General features: G+C 37.7%; 1 protein-coding gene across 2 annotated transcripts; it reads right to left on the reverse strand.

Moving 5' to 3' along the window:
• Positions 1 to 1816: 1816 nt before the first annotated feature.
• LOC112053844 (ras-related and estrogen-regulated growth inhibitor) lies at positions 1817 to 20459 on the reverse strand. 2 transcript variants are annotated; one of them, XM_024093412.2, is made up of 5 exons: positions 20223 to 20459; positions 7999 to 8055; positions 7221 to 7294; positions 5961 to 6137; positions 1817 to 4577 (listed from the first exon to the last, which is right to left on the reverse strand). In XM_024093412.2, exons 1-5 carry the CDS (start codon positions 20308 to 20310, stop codon positions 4344 to 4346), a joined length of 630 nt encoding a protein of 209 aa, XP_023949180.1. In that variant the 5' UTR covers positions 20311 to 20459; the 3' UTR covers positions 1817 to 4343. The 2 variants fall into 2 exon arrangements, with proteins under 2 accessions (XP_023949180.1, XP_023949178.1); XM_024093410.2 differs by having other exon boundaries at positions 20196 to 20459.

Raw genomic sequence — 20459 nt, forward strand, 5'->3', positions numbered from 1 at the left:
CGCAGCTCATTATTCCCTTTGTAGATGGGGAATGATTTCAAAGGTTTAATTGATAAGTAAAATTTATAAACATCAAACAGCGGCGTTTTCTGAACAACAGTTCTCTTACACCTGTAAATAACTTCATTATTCATTTATCCGAAAATTAATTCTACTAACGGGAAGATCGATCTACCTCATCATTATCATCATCATCATCATTAGGAGTTGAAACGAGAACACCGTATGACACAAGTAAGTTATTCTTGAAAAATATAGATACTTTCAGAGTTTTTCAATAATCCAAAAAGGAGAAATAGTACACCATATTGTATGTTTTTGTTATATCTCTAAACGATTAGGTAGGGTTTTCAACTCTCAGGCGGATTAACTTTTCTCGACTTCCAGCTATTTGAGTTTTAATTAGGTATCATAATTTGATAAATCTGAACAATAATAATTTGACAAACATCCGTTCTTTGAGTAGAGTATAATAGATCAAATTTTAATTCGGAATTTCAGACACGGAATTTTAAATTGATAAAGCGTCAGCTTCTGATTCGCACGAGAGTTTTTTTAACGGACGTTTTAAAATCGTTTAATCAATGCATTCCCAAGTATATGTTCACACGATAGCGTTTTTAAAACACAACGCTTTTTTTGTGGGCTTAGCGTTAAGTGTGGTACTATAAATCAGCTCTTAGCAGTAATCTAAACTACTAACTATAGACTAACTCCCTGCCAAATTCCATCTTTGTGCGTTAAGCCGTTTTCGAAATTTCGTGAAAATAACTTTTCGCATTTATATATTAAGAAGACTAGCCGACGCCCGAACATTATTTTTTCCGTTTTGGCCACATTTTTGATCGGTGCTTTACTCCAATTGGTCGTAGCGTAATGTTGTGTGGCTTATAGCCTTCCTCGATAAATGAGCTTTTCAACACAAAAATAATTTTTCAATTCTAACTATTAGTTCGTCAGTAGGTAAGGCAGAAGTACGAAATAGCCTATACCGGCCGGGCAAATGACGGACGATGACGTCACGGCGTATACGCGGGCTGATCGCCTCGCGCTCGTTTTAAAATTGTATATCTCGGGAACTAATTAACGTATTGAAATAATTCTTTCACGAGCATTTTTTATTTTCAACGGAGAATACAGAAAGCTGACATTTAAAAATAGTAAACATTCTCCATTATCTGCACAGCTTCATCAAAAATAAAATTTTATATCGATAAACTTATAAATTCAATAATTATAAACAAGAGATAACGCGAGACTTTATTATAAAAAATTGGTAATTGTAATATTATTTTACTTAATTAATATTTATAACAAAAAATAAATAAAAAATCATTACATATATGTTAGGAAAACTGTATAAACAGTAACCGAGTAAGCAGCCCTTTACAATATATTTACTACGTAAGTGTCCATCTACTGAATCAGCTCATGGCTTTGGCATTTAATTTTATGAGCTTTAAGATAATATATACATATAAAAAGGTAGTATTTAGGGGTAGGGTGTAATAAATGTGGTTTCCATTGTGATTTATATTGCAAATTTATTTATATTAAACTAAAAACAAACGAAAAATCTAAATGATTTTTTTCAAAATAGAGTGAAAATTAAAATATTCATTATGATTAAATCTATAATAATACAACATTGGTTGCGTAGAACCAATGATATTTTACTATTAGATATGGCACTAGGCGATAGGCACTAACAAAGGCGCCCAATTATTGTCATATTTAAACATAATAATACCTAAATATTGTTTACAGTGGATTAGCTAAGTTTAGGACACTGTTTGCGGTAAGTTTTTGGCACATAATATACCTCTCTAATCAATGATATTAAATCTTATTAGTATAAAATCATTGCGTAGAACTTAGTTGGTAAGTCATACAACAACACATACACACTTAAAACATTGACATGAAACCAGGCGCCGTGGCCAAATACACTTTTCAAAGTTGCTCTTTTACGTTGAAAATCAGTACCTATCAACACATATAAATCGATACATAGTCATAAAAATAGAAGTGTTTGTCTATTACTGAAAAATAACTTTGTTATCTCAAGTGCTTAAAGTTACATATTTACACGATACTATAATACAAACATTTTCAAAAATTTTGTCTGTCCAGATGGCTGAACCGCTGAACTGATTTTAATGCGACTTTCACTGAACGATAGAAGAAAGATACATAAGCTTTTTATCCCGATAAAATCCTTGGATTTATGAATACCAAAAATTAAATTAATATTTAAATACTAATATTACATTTGGTAAAATTCGATATGAATCATTATTCTTAATCATTAAATACAAATTAAAAGTAATTTAATACACATAAGAGACATTTGTTTGTAGGTATATAATAATTATTAACATCTACTGAAGTGACAAAGTAACTACATTTAAAGTCGGTTTCCCCACGTTCTAATGAGTGTTGGATAGTCTAAAGCCGGATTTATATTTGTCTGACGTGTCGTGTTGTGACTCATCAGAACAGAATCAGAAACCATCACGACATATCACAACACATAAGTGTAAACGTTGCCATACAAAATGAATGATACCGATTCTGTTCTGACGCGTCACGACACGACACGCCAGACAAATATAAATCCGCCTTAACCGTATGTTTTGTCACTTTCTCACTTCATGTCAAATGACAAAGACAAAACTTGTGAATAACTCACAGACACTTATCAGAAGGTAGTAAAACCGGGCCTTAGATAATTAAATTGGAAATATAAAAACTTACCACCTACTTATGTGTCTTTAAAACATGATAATCACTTAGGAATATAAATTAATATATTAGACTATAAATTATTAAAATTATAGAAAATACAACTATGGTCTGATCAAGCTGTTAAGAGAGAGAAACAATTGAGGTTTTCTTTGTTCCAAGAAGTTTTCAGTAGATAAACGGGCTGGTGATGATGAATTTCACCGCTATTGGAATAACGTGGAAAACCGAATTTTCATAAAACCGTTTATTTTTAAGCACAAGTAAAAGTAGTGACATACATTCCCTCCATACGCATAAATTCTGTTAACAACATTGAGTTACTACGTACTAGAGAAGCAGTTTCAAACAAAAATCATGTTGCAACATAAAAAGAGCGTGGGGCCAGCACAGAAGTGGATGATTGAAGTATTTGCTGCATGGCAGTTTACCAATGGACATCGACTCGGACGAATTCTACGACGCCCGAGGTGGCCCGAGTCTCTAGATATAGTTTAAATTTAGTATATTTCCTTTTTTATTTTTATAATATTATGTAGTTAATATAATAGCTGTAGGTAGTTAATATATATTTGCTGCATTGCTAAAACATTAGTTAAGTATACGCACTCTTTTAATATATGCAACGATACATCGCATTGCATCCGCATCGTCGTCAATGTCATGATACATGGCGTTTCGCTCAACAAAATATGTCAGCACGAAACTACAAAGTGCGGCGATATCGCCGCAGTTGAACGGAACACAATAGTAATGCGTGCGAGTCTCTAGTACACTGTAACTCAGTGGCTTACCCTGTGACCTATACTGCCATGAAAACCATCATCTATTGCTCATCACATAGAGACTTTTTGAAGTTAACTACTTAAAGTTCGTCACGTTCATTCAAGTCTAATAATCGAATTCGTTCTCTACTAAAGTCTGTACAATCCTTCATGGTACGCATAATATCCCACCATAAAGTGTAAGGGAGGACGTAATATCGGGCTTTCCGTTCCCACATATTATGGGTTAGATAATATCTAATAGCAATGTAAGCAATTACTCTTGCTTACATTGCTAATTTTCACAGAAGCTAAAAAAAATTTCATAAAAGCTAAGAATATTTTTCTCAAGGTTTTTTGAAAGATCACCCATCGTTCCCACTTGTCCAAAAAAACTATTGAAGGTCAAAGTTTTTAGTAAAAATTATAGTTTTGTGATCAAAATATTTCATACAAAATGTCTTTCAAAATTAATTTTAAAAATTACTAGTTTCATTATAAATAGAATGATTGTGATGAATTTTCATTATTATGTTGCATAGACTTTTTCTAAGAAAAAGCTAAAATTACGATAATAAGTGTAAAGACAAATTTGGAGATGTATCTATCTATACCTGTACAAAAGCATTCTATGTCTTCAGAATAATGTGTAAAATAAAAATCAAATTAACAATTTCACCATTATGTTAGCCACTTAATGTAAGTTTTCGGCTTATTTGAAATTCATGCATAGTATGTATGTAAAATTTCAATTTGACTGCAGAAAAAAGACTGTGCAGACTTTAAATATAAAAGTAAACACGTCATATTATAAATGCAAAAATTAAAAAATATTTAGTCTTTGGGTAGAGCGCTGTCACTTTTGCCGCGTGAATAAACCCGATACGCAGTTTTGGAACCCAACATTCTGTCTAAAAGGCTGTGTTTCGCCCGCCTTCGGTGAGAGAGCACCTCTCGACAGAGCTCGTGGAACACCTCGCCGACTTGATTGACTTGCTCTGCCGCTGCCACCTCGGCGAAGTTGCATTCAAAGTCTTTCGCCAAAATTTCACCCTCCTCAAGACTAACCTGTAAACAAATCATACAGTTAAATTAGAGGCGATGAATTCCTGAATGAGGTATTCCCAATACGCTGGCGCTGTTACCACTCTGGATGGCAAGACTTATCCTTTGGGCCAAATAAGCGCCAGCACTTCGGTCACCTGACGCATGGAACAATTTTTCGGACATACAATCAAAAAAAAATATGGTGTCCAAGGTTATGACCAAGGGCTTAAAGTCTCAAAGGCAAGCGTCGCAAATACATAAGATATGACTGAGTATTTACGACGCTACATATTAATTTGCTCCCGAAACAAATATAAACTTATAATGACTAACGGATCAGTGAGTTGGTCGTTAACTGTGACCCTCTTAAGAAGGGTATATCCATAAATGAGAAGATTCGCATAAGAACCAAAGTCACTGACATAGATAAGCGAATCGCGAAGCTGAAGTGGCAATGGGCAGGGCACATAGTTCGAAGAGCCGATGGATGTTGGGGTACCAAAGTGCTAGAATGGCAACCCCGGACCCGAAGTGTTGTTCGACCTAGGTAGATCGAGTACATCGAGCGGGTTGCAGGGAACCGCTGAATGCTGGCGGCTCGAGACCGTTTTATTTGGAAGTCCATGCAAGAGGCATAATTCCCGCAGTGGACGTCCATCGGCTGTTAATGATGGTGATAATAATGACAAATACAAACTAAAAGCTAACCACCTAGATTATTTAATGCTTTCGAGACATTAATATAACATGCTGATGCAGTCTAAGAAGGGAAACCTGGCTACAGAGCCAGGTTTACCCGTACTGCTTGAGATTCCTTGCCTTTTTCGGACATCTGCAAAGAGTATCCCGCTACGAGTTTCCTGAACTGATCCTGGAAAGCACGATAGTCATAAAAAAATTTCGAATAACCAATTTAGAGTAACTACAGTCTGGTGAAAAATATTTCAAGAGATTAGAAAAGTTATCTCTGTCTGATCGCCAAACTTCAGTTTGTAAAATACACCCACCCAGCACGCAGTGATAATGATGACACTACAAAGCTTTTCACCTTTAGCGCTGTATCTACGTTCTTTGCTATGCACAGTTTTCCTTTCTACAACTGGACTATACCCAGCCCATGACATAATGCCCAGAACATGATTTCGTGGTTGCAGCGATGAGCGACGGTATTGCTTTCTGTGTAATGGTGTAATGCTTCTCCACTTATGGGGATTGGCTGCATTATGGGAACACTCAACCACAGATGTTTGTGTAGCAGCCTTGACCAAATCCGTGCAGCGGGTTGCAGATCGGCCTCTGGATCTTTTGCCTTCGATTTGGCCCTATACTACCAACCGCTCAATTGAATACTGACTTCAGGGTGTTGTGAAGGTGTGTAAATAATTAAATGAGAGTAAATCTAACCTGTCTCAAATGCACCATATCTGCCTTGTTCCCCACCAGGGTCAAAGGAACTTCGGGCTGTAGACTTTGCTTCGCTCGTCTCACATAATTGAACGATTCTCTATCCGTAATAGAGTAAACCAGAAACAAACCGTCGGCCCACTGCGCGACCTCGTTGCCAGGTAGCTCGTTTAAACCCTGAAATGCACAAGAACCACTTATACCAACTTATGAATAGCAGATTTTTAGATTAGGTTCCACTCGCGTAGTTTTCGTTCCCAAAAAAGTTTACTGTTCCCGTTAGTAAAAGAAATTTCAAAATCGATTCAGTAGATCCAGAGAGTACCCCCTACAACATTACAAACTTACTTCTTTATAGGTACAATATAACTCGTTGATTATTATAACCGCAAATGTACTTTAAATATGTTTTCAAAATATCTTAATATGTACGAGTTCCTTTAAGTTACTGAGTCTCAATGACTACGTATTAGAATGTTTGTCTGTTTGTCCGTTTAAATTTTTGCGTGTGCACGCTAAAAGAACTGCTGAACTGAATGGTTTACGATTTTTACTGATGTATTATGGGCAAGATCCACGCATTATTTAATGTTTGATTTATGAAAAGTTGTATATAAAATATAATGGTAAGTATATAAATTATTATAATACTAACAACACTCAAAGCTATACCACTTTCAAAATAACAAAAAGACATACCTAATCCTCAAGATTTATTAGATTCTCTTTATCCTTCTGTATATCGTTAGGGATTTTAAAACTAGTATTACTAGCACTACTATCTTAAAACCGAAATCTGCTACACGTTGCATTATTAAGCATAGGCATTTTTATTAAAAAGAGTGGAGAATTTTATAGTAACAGTTCCCAGAACCAGCACATTGAAAACTAATGCATATGCAATATTTATGCTAAACTTTTCACTGCATATGAGGAATATGCAGAGCCGGAATATCCCTAAAGCAAACTAAGCACGCCCCTAGGAAAGCAATGCTTCTAAGGGAGCGCGCGCTCAAGTACTTATCTAAAAAAGTAATTAACATATGCTAGACTATTAACTTATCATAAAGTAGTATGCCCGATCAGTTTGGATTGTGCCGCGTTGCAAGAACCAGCTCATGTCTAAGAGTCCCGTATGGGTTCGAAACTAGTCGGGCATACTCCGACGCGTAATCACGTAAGTTTTAGCTGTGTGTATAAATTAATATAGATAACACTCATGATAGTTTAAATTCTAAAATGCTTAAAGACTAGTGGTACCTTTGGGCATGTGTCCAATATTTCAAAGAGAATCGGTTCCCCATCTAGAAGTGCTTCGTGCTTGTATTTACTCTCTGAAATATGAAGAAAAAAAGTTGCGTAAATAAATGGTCATTCGAATCTTTTAGTCAAATTAATCTATGATACTGATCCGAAAGTGTAAATGCACAATTACTTCATGTTTCCAATTAATTAGACAAGGTTAAAAACATGTCTGCAAGAAAAATATTGTTCGGCAAATAATTTAACAGTTTTTAATAAACCTAATAGTTTACTTTGCCTTTATAGATTTATTTACAGTTCAAAATGACAATTACATATCCTATTATCATTTCGATAAATTAACTTTACAAGGGACACATTGTTAATTGTTAAGGCAAACATTGTTTTAGCAAGTTATAGAAAAACATTTACAACTAGACCGCGTCCCACAGTTTTTCTCGCGTAGTTCCAGCCCCTCTAGCCAAATGGAAATGACAGACCTTGATCACGTGACCTGTCGATAGCAAATCATTCATCTCCATACATCTTTCTAGTTTTCGAAGCGTTAGCGAACGAAGAAAGCGTGTCAACGTGCCACTTGGCTAGGGGGGTAGTTTTTCTTTAGAATACGGGGAAGCATAGCCTATGACACTCACAAATAACGTTGCTTTCTAGTGGTAAAAAAAAATTCAAAATCCTTCCAGTAGATTCAGAGATGACCCCCTACAATACCATAAAATTTATCTCTTTTTATTAATAATAGTATAGATATAAATCATAAATAAAAAATAAGTACCCTGTTGATGATCATATTCTCCGATGTAGCGTTTGGTAAGAAACCGAACCGTTAGCGCTGGAAATAAACAAAATAACAGTGAACACGTGTATTACAGTAGTCTAAGTCAGTACGGAGAAATGCACAGCGGTTCCGTACTGACTGGTAGGAAAGAAAGAAAAAAAAAGTAGTCTAAGAGCCTGTGAACCCAAGACCATCGTCATTTTATAAAAGCTGGAAGTTTGTCATTGGCTTAATGGCAGCCCTTCGCTAGAGCCCCTAAAGTTTTATCTACTATTGTTTCGATAGTTGTTTCAGTCAATGGTCTAATAACGAAAAGCTTCGACCAATATCTTATGAAGCTCTGTTGGACTGTTGGATCAAGAGTCGGTTTCTGAAGGTTCCTCACTCTGGAGCCCTGACCACCGGTTGCTTAGGCTATCAAATGTTCAATTCAACCCTCCCACAGCGGGAGGGTTGAATTGAATAGTGTTTTTCCAAGGGTTCCCGAAAGCTGACTGGCGGCTGGGGATATAATTTATCATATTATGCCGAGGAAAATATAATAAAATTACACTTTATACTTAGACTGTTGACGGTCTGGATCCTTGAAACCTGCTACCTCCCAAAGCCTCCACGGTCCAACATACATTGTTGTTGGCTTACTTGTCTATGGCAGGAGCATGAACTAACTAACTTTTAGCTTTTATAAAATGACGAAGGTGTAGTTGTCACTGTTTATATTTTGTGGTATGGAACTCTAAAAAATATTCAAAGAACAATAATAGATATTTTACTGTACTTTTTTTTTATTCAAAATAAACTTACGATTGACTACAATCATACCTGGTAGAAAGCAACGATGAGCCTAGAAAAACCTATTCACTCTTGCCTTAAAAGTGAACAAATCATAAGTGTTAGGAAACACAGAAGCCGGAAGGGCATTTCTTATTAGAAACGTCGACGCGTTACGTTTTGTGAGAGTCGACTGGACATCGACAACAAAATGATGCCAATGTGCACGATGTCTCGCTGTTCCGTGGTAGAATGGCGATGGAGGGACTAGATTGAAAAGTTTCTATACGCACTCTCCGAAATATATCCGGTAAAAAACCGAAAGACAGGCAACGTTACGTCGGTCGGTGTTAAAGACTTTAAAGAGACGTTCCAGTCAGAGATTCATCACCAATGATACGTCTAGCGCGACGATCAACTGAGTCTACAAAAAACATATTAATAAAAAATTAAGCTTAACCATGATGCAACAGTTGGTTTAACTGTGCATTAGTTATTATTACATATACAATATTAAAAAAGAAATAACAACCAAAAAGAGAAAAGAAAAACAAAGAACGTGCTATCGGGTAGTAAAATAAATATCATATTTATAATGCGGAGAGCTGATTTTTAGCAGACCCATCCCATAGATGACTGCAGTATTCCATGCTTGTTCGAACCTGTGCCTGATATGGGGTAAGAAGCTGTTTAGAAGTGAAATGCCGCTTAACCTTTAACTGATATCATGTTTAGGAATCCCTTTGAAACAACCGTGATCTCGTCTGTCAGTGTATTGAGAACAGTATTTCAAGTACTCGTTACGGCGGTAGTTGAATCGTAAATACAAGCTATTTCTGTAGACTGGAAGTTACGTTTATCATCGGTTATACTTTGCAATCGACATTTATTTATTTACATTCACCAATTCTACGATTACACATTGCACATGTGTACATGTACCTATTCACGAACGAGAAAGCTATTTAGAACACATGCGAAAATTCCACGTCTTGTGACTTATTTTTATGACAAATTCATCATCAGCATCATTAACAGCCGATGGACGCCTACTGCTGGACATTAGCCGCTTGCTTCCTTGCCTCTCTCAAACCGTCGCCATCAAACGTCTCCCTGCAACCCGCTCGATGTCTTCGGTCCGCCTAGTGGGTCGACCAAAACTGTTTCCGGTGCTAATTCGCTATTCCTGCACCTTGGGACCCCAACGTCCGTCGGCCCTTGAAACTATATGCCCCGCCTTTAGCTGACTTTAGCTTCGCAACTCGCTGAGCTATCTCAGTGACTTTGGTTCTTCTACGGACCTCCTCATTTCTGATTCGATCACGCAGAGAAACTCCAAGCACAGCTTGCTCCATCAACTTTGAGCCTTATTATATGAGGCCTATAGTTAGATGAAGTCTCTGATCCGTAAGTCATCACTGGTAACACGCACTGTTCGCAGACCTTTGTTTTCAGGCACGGAGAAATTTTTGACGTAAAGATGTCGTGGAGTTTCCCAAACGCTGTCCAACCAAGTTGGCGGTTCACCTATTTCTCAAAATTGGACCTACCTTACTGGACCGTGTGTCTTAGGTTTTATATACTTGTCTTTCGAGTGCGGAGTCCTTAAATATAACTGTGTGGAGCCGTACAAGAATATTACACATGATCTTTGTCTTACTCATGTTCATTTTTAGAAACTCTGCTGAGGTAATTGAGCATGGTGCTAAGGTCATCCAGAGTATCTGCCATAAAGACTTCATAGTCGGCAACGGGCTAATCACAATTGAGTGATCAAATCGCCATTGATGTTGATGCCAAATCCGTCCCAATCCAGCAGGCTCATTCACTATGTTAGTTGACATATTATATACGAAATTAAGATTCTATGCAAAAATGACATCCGACGCTTACTGGTGGACATCACACAGTAAATGACATTTTGTCAATTGATTTGATGTTTATTTTAATAGGTTGATAATGAAGACCAAAAAAGTGAATAGGGTCGCTGACAGGCTGGGTTATTCAGGCCTTGTTTTAAATTATAGTTATCATTTTAATTTACACCATTAATTACGAACTTATTATTGGAGGAGGAATTATCTATTTGGCATCATTTGTACGCATGCCTAGTTCTAGTTATACACCTTGTGCACGCCACTGCATGACCCACATGCATGAAAAAAGATCGTTGACAACATAGGTACACGTGTTCAATAAAGTCTAAATTCCCACACGCAAAGTAATCTTGTTGTGAAATGGACTCGATGAAAGATTTCTGTGAGGTTGTGAATTGCAAACAACCGCAAGAGCTCACAAAAATAAACGAATAAACTCGATCGGCATCTGTCTTAATATCGGATAGTATTTGTTTGTTCGCACACACAATAAACATGCCCGTTGTTTAGGCTGATTAGGTTGACGTTCCACCAGATGAATGAAGAATTTGTGTCGGGCCCACAGGCGTATAGAAGATTTTTTTTTTTGTATTCTTTACAAGTTAGCCCTTGACTACAATCTCACTTGATGATTGATGATGCAATCTAAGATGGAAGCGGGCTAACTTGTTAGGAGGAGGATGATAATCCACACCCCTTTCGGTTTCTACACGACATCGTACCGGAACGTTAAATCGCTTGGCGGTACGTCTTTGTCGGTAGGGTGGTAACTAGCCACGGCCTCCCATCAGCCAGACCTGACCCAATTAAGAAAACCTCAACCAGCTGAGGATCGAACCCAGGACCTCCGTCTTGTAAGTCCACCGCGCATACCACTGCGCCACGGAGGTCGTCAAAAAGATAGATATAGAAGAGGGTGGGGGGGGGGGGCGTGCCCACTATAGAATGGACATTTGCCCACCCTAGGATAATAGACTCGATGTCAGGGGTCAGGCCTGACCTAGGAAATAATCCTAGATATGTGGTCGAGCCCACCATAAAAAGCTATCTCTTGTTTAGTGAAATGGCGACCATGAATTAAAAATACACAGGACGCCAAGAGCTCTCAAAAATAAACGAATAAACCTACAAGTAAATTAGCATCTGTCTTTAATATCGGATAGGATTTGTTTGTTCGCCAATAAGCATGCTCGAGGATGATTTGATTAGGCTGCAGTTCCACTGGCGAAGAACGAAAATAGCATTATCATTGAGATCGCTTCAATGAATTCATATTATTTTATATGTTACACGAGATAGAATTTTATTCCAATTTTTTCTTTGAGCGAGGTAGCATTCGTTCACTTTCCTCGCTCCTGAATACGGTACATCCTAAAGTACCGTATTCAGGAGCGAGGAAAGTGAACGAATGCTACCTCGCTCAAAGAAACATTGGAATAAAATTCTATCTCGTGTAACATATAAAATAATATGAATTTCGACCGAGGGGTCGAAAGGTAACTTTGTGATTGCATTAAGAGCGCGCAGCACGTTGGTACGATATGGATAAAATTCGAAGCGCAAACGAGACGCCGAATTATCACTTTCACGTGAGTGAAAAGCACGGACCGATTGACGCGCGACGCAAATTTTATGACGTGAGCGCCAAATCATTTTTACCTAATTGCAAGTAAATTAAACAACATAACGAAAAACAAAACGGCCATGTTCAAGATATATACCTAATTTTCTATACAAAACAAAAATTTAAGAAAATAAGTTTGCTTTTCCTGAGATTGAAAGCAAAATGTGAGCAAAACATGTATTTTTCAAAAAAATAAACTATCGAGAAAAGTTTTACAAATTGTGTATCTTGTATAGTCATAACGAAGCTAACACTTTGAAATATCATTTACCCAAATATGAGGCTCCTAACTTTTCCAGAATCTGAGATCCAGAACCATTTGTAACCACCAAATTACATATTGCACACTCATAAGCCCATCATGCAATTCGTGAAAGTTATTAAGAGGCGTATGTTTCATGTTCAATTGAATGGTATGAATCTGTAAATCATCATCTTTATCGGGACATTTTAAAGGCCCACTAATTCTCTCCCTCCATATATGAGAGGAAATACAGAGGTAGGATCCACCACGCTCGTCCAATTGTCCAAATCAGCCAGGACTAAAAAGTAGTTGGACATTTCTATATATGGCTATCATTTTTTGTCTGTTAAACCTGGGTACCTGTAAACCTGGGATCTAATATAAGCTACTAGTGGACGACCGCGACTTCGTCCGCCCTTAGACCTATGTAATTCGGCCCTATCGCAAAATACATCCATAGTGGATACCTACTCACTACTATAATGACATAGAATAGATATAATAGATTGTAAGCTTTCTTACGAGCTATGTATATCTATTAGTAGGTACCAATAGTACCTACTACCTACAGTTTGAAAGTGGTAATATGATTCCATACTTACCTCTATTTTTAACTGAAATAATGTTTGCTTATCGCATATTCCTCCAATGTTTCGAATTGGCTAACATTGTTATGTCAATAAACGTAATTTAGAAAACAATCCATTTGCTTACGTAGGTACCTATTTATTTTGTTGACTCTTGATTTCTGAAGCTTTATTTCGTATTACTTTATTAGATTCATCACTCTAATATGTGTTGACAGACTAGGGTAACGGAACTATAAATTTTAAACCCCCAACGCAAACAGAGGGTAGGAGGTACATAGTTATAGATATAATAGGGGTGGTTTTAACGAGTGTACTTATATCATGGCGTTGTATCCTTCGAAAGGTTGAACCACAGAACATAAAACCCTAAGTTAACGCTTTAGTAATAGAAGAACCAAGTAGGCAACGGTTGCGTATTTATGAAGATGAAGACTTAGATTAGGTTAGGCATAACTTGCTTAGGTTTCGTGTAAATCTGTTTAATAAATTTGAAAAGGTTAAGAAGGGAGCTTTCATTGAAAACGTTACCTAAGCCCTTCGATATATTACAAAATATTGCACGATATTCTTCTTCTATAAGAAGTCTGCCGTGATATAGACACTATAATATCCATTCTGTCTTCTCGATTTTCTCATTGACGATAACGCGGGCGCGGCTAAACGGCTGAACCGATCAAGATGAATTTTGGTATTATGATAAATTGGGCCTTGGAGCAGAACATAGCCTACTTTTTATCCCTAAAATAAAAAGAGAATGGGTTGAAATGAGGATTGAAAGTTTGTATTTTAACCGAATTCAAAAAAAGGAGGAGGTTCTCAATTCGAGTACCAATATGTTTTTAAAGTTACAGTTCTAAAAATTTGTGTATTGATCATGAAAAAATTACGCAAATAAAATTCAACCCCTAAAGTGTTGAAATAGGGGTTGTAAGTTTACATTGATTTCCACGCGGACGAAGTCGCGGGGGTCCGTTAGTACCTAATATTTTCCAGTTTTTCCGTCACCAAGCAAATGTCAGTTACTTATTTATAAAATGATTATTTTCAAAATGATTATAAAACAAACATATACCTACTCTTATACGAGTATTAATGTTATGTTTGTCATTAATAAGCAGTAAGCTGGCAATATTCCAAGCTCAGTATATGGTCCTAACATGCCAAATGGTTGTTGGCATGTCCACGAAAATCGTTACTTGACTTTAGTAGCAAAAAAAAAATTAACGGACACTTTCAAAAACGATCGACATTCACATTCTCCTCCAAGTTTCTACTACTCCAACCAGCGGCAGTCCTACTTACTACTTCGAACGTTTCAAATAAGCGCCATCTAGTGGCAGTCGGTTGAACTACTTAAAACCTATCAGAAAAGCGCCATAGACAATATGGAGTATCACTCAGGAACTCCGAGGTACGTCTGAAATGACTTTATCCACCGTGACACCAGGACGCCCACCGTGGAGGAGTTTGTCCGAGGTCCGCGCCGAATATTCGCGCGCGTGGATAACGAACACCTCCACGGTATCGCACCGTACAGCGAAAGACCACCAAATGGGTGTCCTCTACCTGGTGATTTTAAAAATGGGAATCTTCGAAGGTAGAAGCACTGTAAGCAACGACTGAGACGACGATGACGCAAGCATCGGAAAAGGCACCTGCCCGCTGCAGGACAGCGATACAATCGCAGTTCGCGCGGGAAGAACTGAAAAAGACATCGTCGCGGCGCAGGGTAGTCACCGAATCACTACTGGCACGGGACAAACTACCGGGCATGAAACCGCAAGCTTTGAATGGCGAGGAATCGCAGTCCACATTACACTGAACAGACTGACGATGAATGTTGCTAAGATACCTCAGCCCCGATAAGGCCTGGAGGACATTAGCGAGGAAGCAAGTTCCCCGCATCTTACTAGCGCAAGGAGGCAATGCCTCGAGGTCCGTACCTTACCCGATACACTCGCGAAGAGATGACCCCACTGTTAGAGCAGGATTATGAGGAGAAATTAATTCTAAGTCTCTAAGACCGAATGTACACCTCCACTACATCGCACCACACCGTATTAGACCGCCGAAGTGGAAGCGGACTCGATACTTAAAGTAACTGGAAGATAATCACTGAGGGAGCAAATTAGTCCGCGTCTTATGCAGGCGAGGAGCTTAGACCTCGAGGCTCTTATTCCCACCCGACTCGTTCGGTAAAAAAAAAACTATTAATGAGTATTTTCGTTTCTAGTTGACCTTAATAGGATTTTTTTATTAAATTGACCAAGTTCATACACTTGGTTATATTTAATATAGATCTGTCTTGAAGACACCAAAAAGTCCAAAAAAAGCATTTAAAAACAAAAAACTCAACTGCTTAAGAGTAATCGAGAACCTAATTTGAAAATTCTATATGTTTATGAGATTGTAGGGGGTAATGTGTGGATCTACTAACCGACTGACTGTAATTGGTTCTGTTCTGTGTGTTTTGTGTTTAGAAAATGTAAAAACTATAAGTAAACACAAAATTGTGCATGTGTGCTCAGTTGAGTCGCTAAATTCGGATCACTTTTTGCGGTGTTTTTGTAGGCACGTTACATAGGTATGTCATATAATGTTAGTAAGGATTGTATGTAAAATGTAAAAATAGTCAACATGTGGCTTTTATCTTGAACAAAAAGGAATATTTAAATGATTCTTGTCGGTACACGTTGATGGGTTGACGCAATGATCGGAGATATTGTTCCGATCGGCTCCGTATATACAGAAATAGTTCACATATTTCTAAGGATATTTATAGAACACTAGAGGTCGGTCTTATAAGCACGTCATTGTCTTGTCTTTGGCAATATATTGTACTCTTACATCCTGCCTAACAATGTAGTCTTATTAAACTAATTTTGTGGATTTTCAACTATATCTATAGCAGATGCTCCGCGATTTTATCCGCCTACTCCTTGTTCCTGTGGGAACACAATGATATAATATATTATTCGAGAAGTCCTAGCTTTCTAATGGTAAAAGAATTTTGGAAAATAGTTTTTGAGTAGAAACATAATTAACAAACACAAAAAAACAATTCTAATATTTTTATAATATTAGTTTAGATTATACAGAGTGCTCGGGAGTATTGCCCATAACTGTAGGGTTATTTATGTTCTTTAAGGAAAATTAATTAAATATGTCCAAGGAATATGTATTCTAAAGTGAATATATTCGGAGTAAATATATTTATTTTGTAAATAGATCTTAAATACGTATCCTTATATAAGTATCCTTAATAGCGAAGTAGATAATTAGTGAAGTGCGGAGTGCTAGTTGCAACTATGTCGTATATATCGACAAAGTCCGATACAGGCTCCATCCATATCATTATCAGAAAGTACAAGGGCTTATATCAGGCCTGTCCTAAAGTAATCAAAAAAATCACTGCACCACAGAAGTCGTCGCTCTCGCCAAAAATGTAGTCTAGTACTGTGATCTGAATTAAACAATATTTCTATTAATTTTATCCAAAGGCTTTAAATGTGTTTCATGGATAGTCGTAATAATTTGTAATACTTTGTATGAAAACATAAAAAGGTTTGCTTTTTTAGTTAAAAAAAATAGTTATGCAGTTCGGCGCATATAAGTGGATTCGTCAACACCTTGAAGTTATGGGAACTACTCCCGAGCACCCTGTATATGTATTTCAGAGGTCATCCGGGCAAATAGTACAGTCGCAATGCTTATTTCTGCCGGTAAGCAACGTTGCTGTATTCCAGACTCAAGGGCATGGTTATTAGCCGTGTTACAGGCACTCGAAGCTTAGCAATCACGCCTCAGGTTGATTTGGAACTAGGGTTCCTTATAGAATACGAGATAGTACTGCCTCAGAACAAAACTTCACAGGAACACTACAGAATGACCCTTTGACGCAGTGACGGATTGACCCTCAGACTCAAGTAGGCAACCCTTCGAAAAACAAGTTTTTTTAAGAGAACTCTAAGGGTTGCCACGTTAGCTAAGTGACCAATGACTGGAGATATTTCTCATATTATGCCGACGACAATATAGGACGGCTGAGGCTCTAAACGCTTGTAACCTGCGTTCTATCAAAGCCACCACAGTCCAAACACCATAATTGACTACCCATGGAAGCAGCGTAGCCTGATAAACTTTCAGCCTTCCTAAAATGAGACATGTCTGGCTATTGCAGGATCTTGGTCCATATATGTATATCTAATATAATGGAAATGTCATTAAGCTTTACAAATAGTCAAACTTGACTTATCACAAGCCTAAAGTGCTTGTCAATACAAGCACTTTGGGCTTGTGCCTACTTCATCATCATCATCATTAACAACCCATATACGGTTCACTATTGAGCACAAGTCGCCTCTCTGAATGAGGGGTTAGACCTTAGTCCACCACGCTGGTCCAATGCGGATTGGCAGATTTCACATACGTAAAAAATTTTGAAAATTCTCAAATATATGCAGGTTCTCACGATGTTTTTCCTTCACCGTTTGAATCACGTGATGTTTAATTTCTTAAAATGCACTTACTCGTAACTGAAAAGTTGGAAGTGCATGCATCCGAATCGACGGCAGTGGTGATTTTTGAACCAAATAAAAACGGAAATAGCAAATAGCTACGGAAATAAAAGGAGCAGACACGTATTAGGTAGGTACCTAATCTGTTTTTTCTAGCCTTCCTGCCACGTTCTGATAGGCTGTATTGTTTCACCAAGGACAAAGTCCGAGCCAAAAGCAAAGTCTGTCTCCAAGCTATAGTTTATTTATTTTTCTGGGCAAACCTTACACAAACCTGGGCAGGTACCTATGCATTATGTTTCAAAAGCTTCGTTTTAGATTCATCATTATCACCATCATCATCATCATCAACATAATCAACTTAAGCCTTTCAAAGGCCCAGGGCCAGGCCTCCCTTCCCTCCTTATTTGAGCGGTAACTTGAAGGTCTTGGTCTGGCGCTGACAAGTTACCATTTTCTTTAAGGCAAGTGAATGTAGGTAATATCAAGTTCCCAACTCCGGGCCGAGATTTTTTTCTTAAATGAAATACGCCCAGGACTTAGAGTCATCAGAGTCTCATGATCCGCACTACAGTGCATTGGAGTAGTGGAAGTCTTCGCAGCCGGGAACCAAGTAATTAATTATTATTAATTAAAAGTTAAAATATTTTATACATCATAGCTTCAACAGAATAAAAATTTTAATAAAAAAAATTCAACCGACTTCCAAGTCAAAAACTAACTTTAACTAAAAAGCAAAAAATAACATCCTACCTATGTGCTACCTTCTGATCAGTTTGAAGGCGGTGCCAAGCCAGTGATGTTTTAATTAAACACGTTATAACTACAAAATTTCTGTGGTTCTTTCAGAAACAGCTTTAATTAAAACACGACACTGGCTTGGCACCGCCTTCAAACTCATCAGAAGGTAGCACATAGGTAGGATGTTATTTTTTGCTTTTTAGTTAAAGTTTTTTTTTGGAAGTCGGTTGAATTTTTTTTATTAAAATTTTTATTTTTTTATTTTTAGTGTTAGCATACCTACTGCGTGTGTACAGTCACAACCTATCTAAGTGGAAAGTTCTTATCAATACAAAATTATCAAGTCCAAACACAAGGTAGCTACTGTGAGCCGTCGAGGAGTTCTCTTTACTGTCCCTCGTCTTCATCATCAGACCCTTAATACAGTCACAATCCATCTAGGTGGAAAGTTCTCATCAACACAAATTTATCTAGTCCAAACACAAGGTAGCTACTGTGAACCGTCGAAGAGTTCTCTTCACTGTCCCTCGTCTTCATCACCAGACCCTTAATACAGTCACAATCCATCTAGGTGGAAAGTTCTCATCAATACAAATTTATCAAGTCCAAACACGAGGTAGCTACTGTGAACCGTCGAGGAGTTCTCTTCACTGTCCCTCGTCTTCATCATCAGACCCTTAATACAGTCACAACCCATATCGGTGGAAAGTACTCATCAATTCAAATTAATCAAGCCCAAACAAAAGGTGACTGCTGTAAATCGTTGACGAGTTCCATCGTCTGTGTTTCGGCTCCATCATCAGACCAACTCCAAACTTTCATAAAGTTGTAGTGGTTTAAAATACCTTATGGAAACACTAACAAACGCACTAGCCATCTCTACAACTTTCGAAAGTTTCCCTCAATTTCTCCAGGATGCCATCATCAGATCCTGACATGAAAAAAATGGGACCACCCTGGAAGACCCTTCAAAACAAAAAAAGAATTTTCAAAATCGGTCCATAATTGACGGAATTATCGCTGGACATACATAAAAAAAAAAAAAAAAAAAACATACAGCCGAACGTAGAACCTCCTCCTTTTTGGAAGTCGGTTAAAAATGGAACACTGGTCTAAAAAATACTGCGTTAAAGTGTTTTTCACCAAGCTAGGTGCGGGTGACTGTTCGTTTCGCTCTTGAAAGTTGCCGCGTTTCACGATAACAGTTGTGCGTATTATGGACGTCGTAAGGCAACTGTCACCGTACGTATTATATTATAGTTATAAATTGGCTCTATTTCTTGACTATCAAAATTTCAAATAGAAAAAGCCCTTTAGTATCAGTCAATTATTAACATAGACCTATTGTATATCTACTTTGGGATTTGGGTAGAATCTACCTATAGTAAATAAGAACTATGTACATACCTACTTGGAAAACTATTATCAATTCGAATCGTTTTCAATTCATATTCTGAGCTCGAGTCTTCTCACAGAGTGGGAGGGGTTAGGCCAATAGTCCACCACGCTGGCCCAATGCGGATTGGCAGACTTCACACACTCAGATAATTTAAGAAAATTCTCTGGTATGCAGGTTTCCTCACGATGTTTTCCTTCACCGTTTCAGACACGTGATATTTAATTTTTTAAAATGCACACAACTGAAAAGTTGGTGGTTCATGCCCTGGACCGGATTCGAACCCACACATGTCATGTCCACTGGGCTATCACGCAATCACGTAATTCGAATTGGTACATTGTTATACCTACCTACAATAACATTTCACAAAATATCACTTTCAATGAACTGAAAAGCACAACTTTATCAATGTGTACAGTATGTATGCTTACATAAACTGGGATCGTTCGCACACATACCACTCTTTCCGACCGACGGTGCGCCTACCACGGCCACTTTCACTTCGGACAGGGAGGATTTCTTCCGTCTTATGCCTCGCGAAGTCATTTTCCCGTACGCATTACATACGTATTACGCGCGCGGCAATCTTGCAGAATGCTTGCGAGAGGCGTTTGACGCGTCCCACGGCCCACTCGACGAGAACCCCGCTCCCGCCTACCAGCTAAAAATATATAAAACGACACTGCTCTGACATC

Source organism: Bicyclus anynana, chromosome Z (assembly GCF_947172395.1).
Source record: "Bicyclus anynana chromosome Z, ilBicAnyn1.1, whole genome shotgun sequence".
NCBI lineage: Eukaryota > Metazoa > Arthropoda > Insecta > Lepidoptera > Nymphalidae > Bicyclus > Bicyclus anynana.

Bases quoted from the DNA above. Each gene is read 5' to 3' on its own strand.
- LOC112053844 (XM_024093410.2), bottom strand. From the start codon at position 20,310: ATGACTTCGCGAGGCATAAGACGGAAGAAATCCTCCCTGTCCGAAGTG. The intron at 6,138-7,220 runs GTACCACTAGTC...TGTGCATTTCAG, and splicing joins TATTGGACACATGCCCAAAG to GGTTTAAACGAGCTACCTGG. The intron at 4,578-5,960 runs GTTAGATTTACT...ATTTGTTTACAG, and splicing joins ATATGGTGCATTTGAGACAG to GTTAGTCTTGAGGAGGGTGA.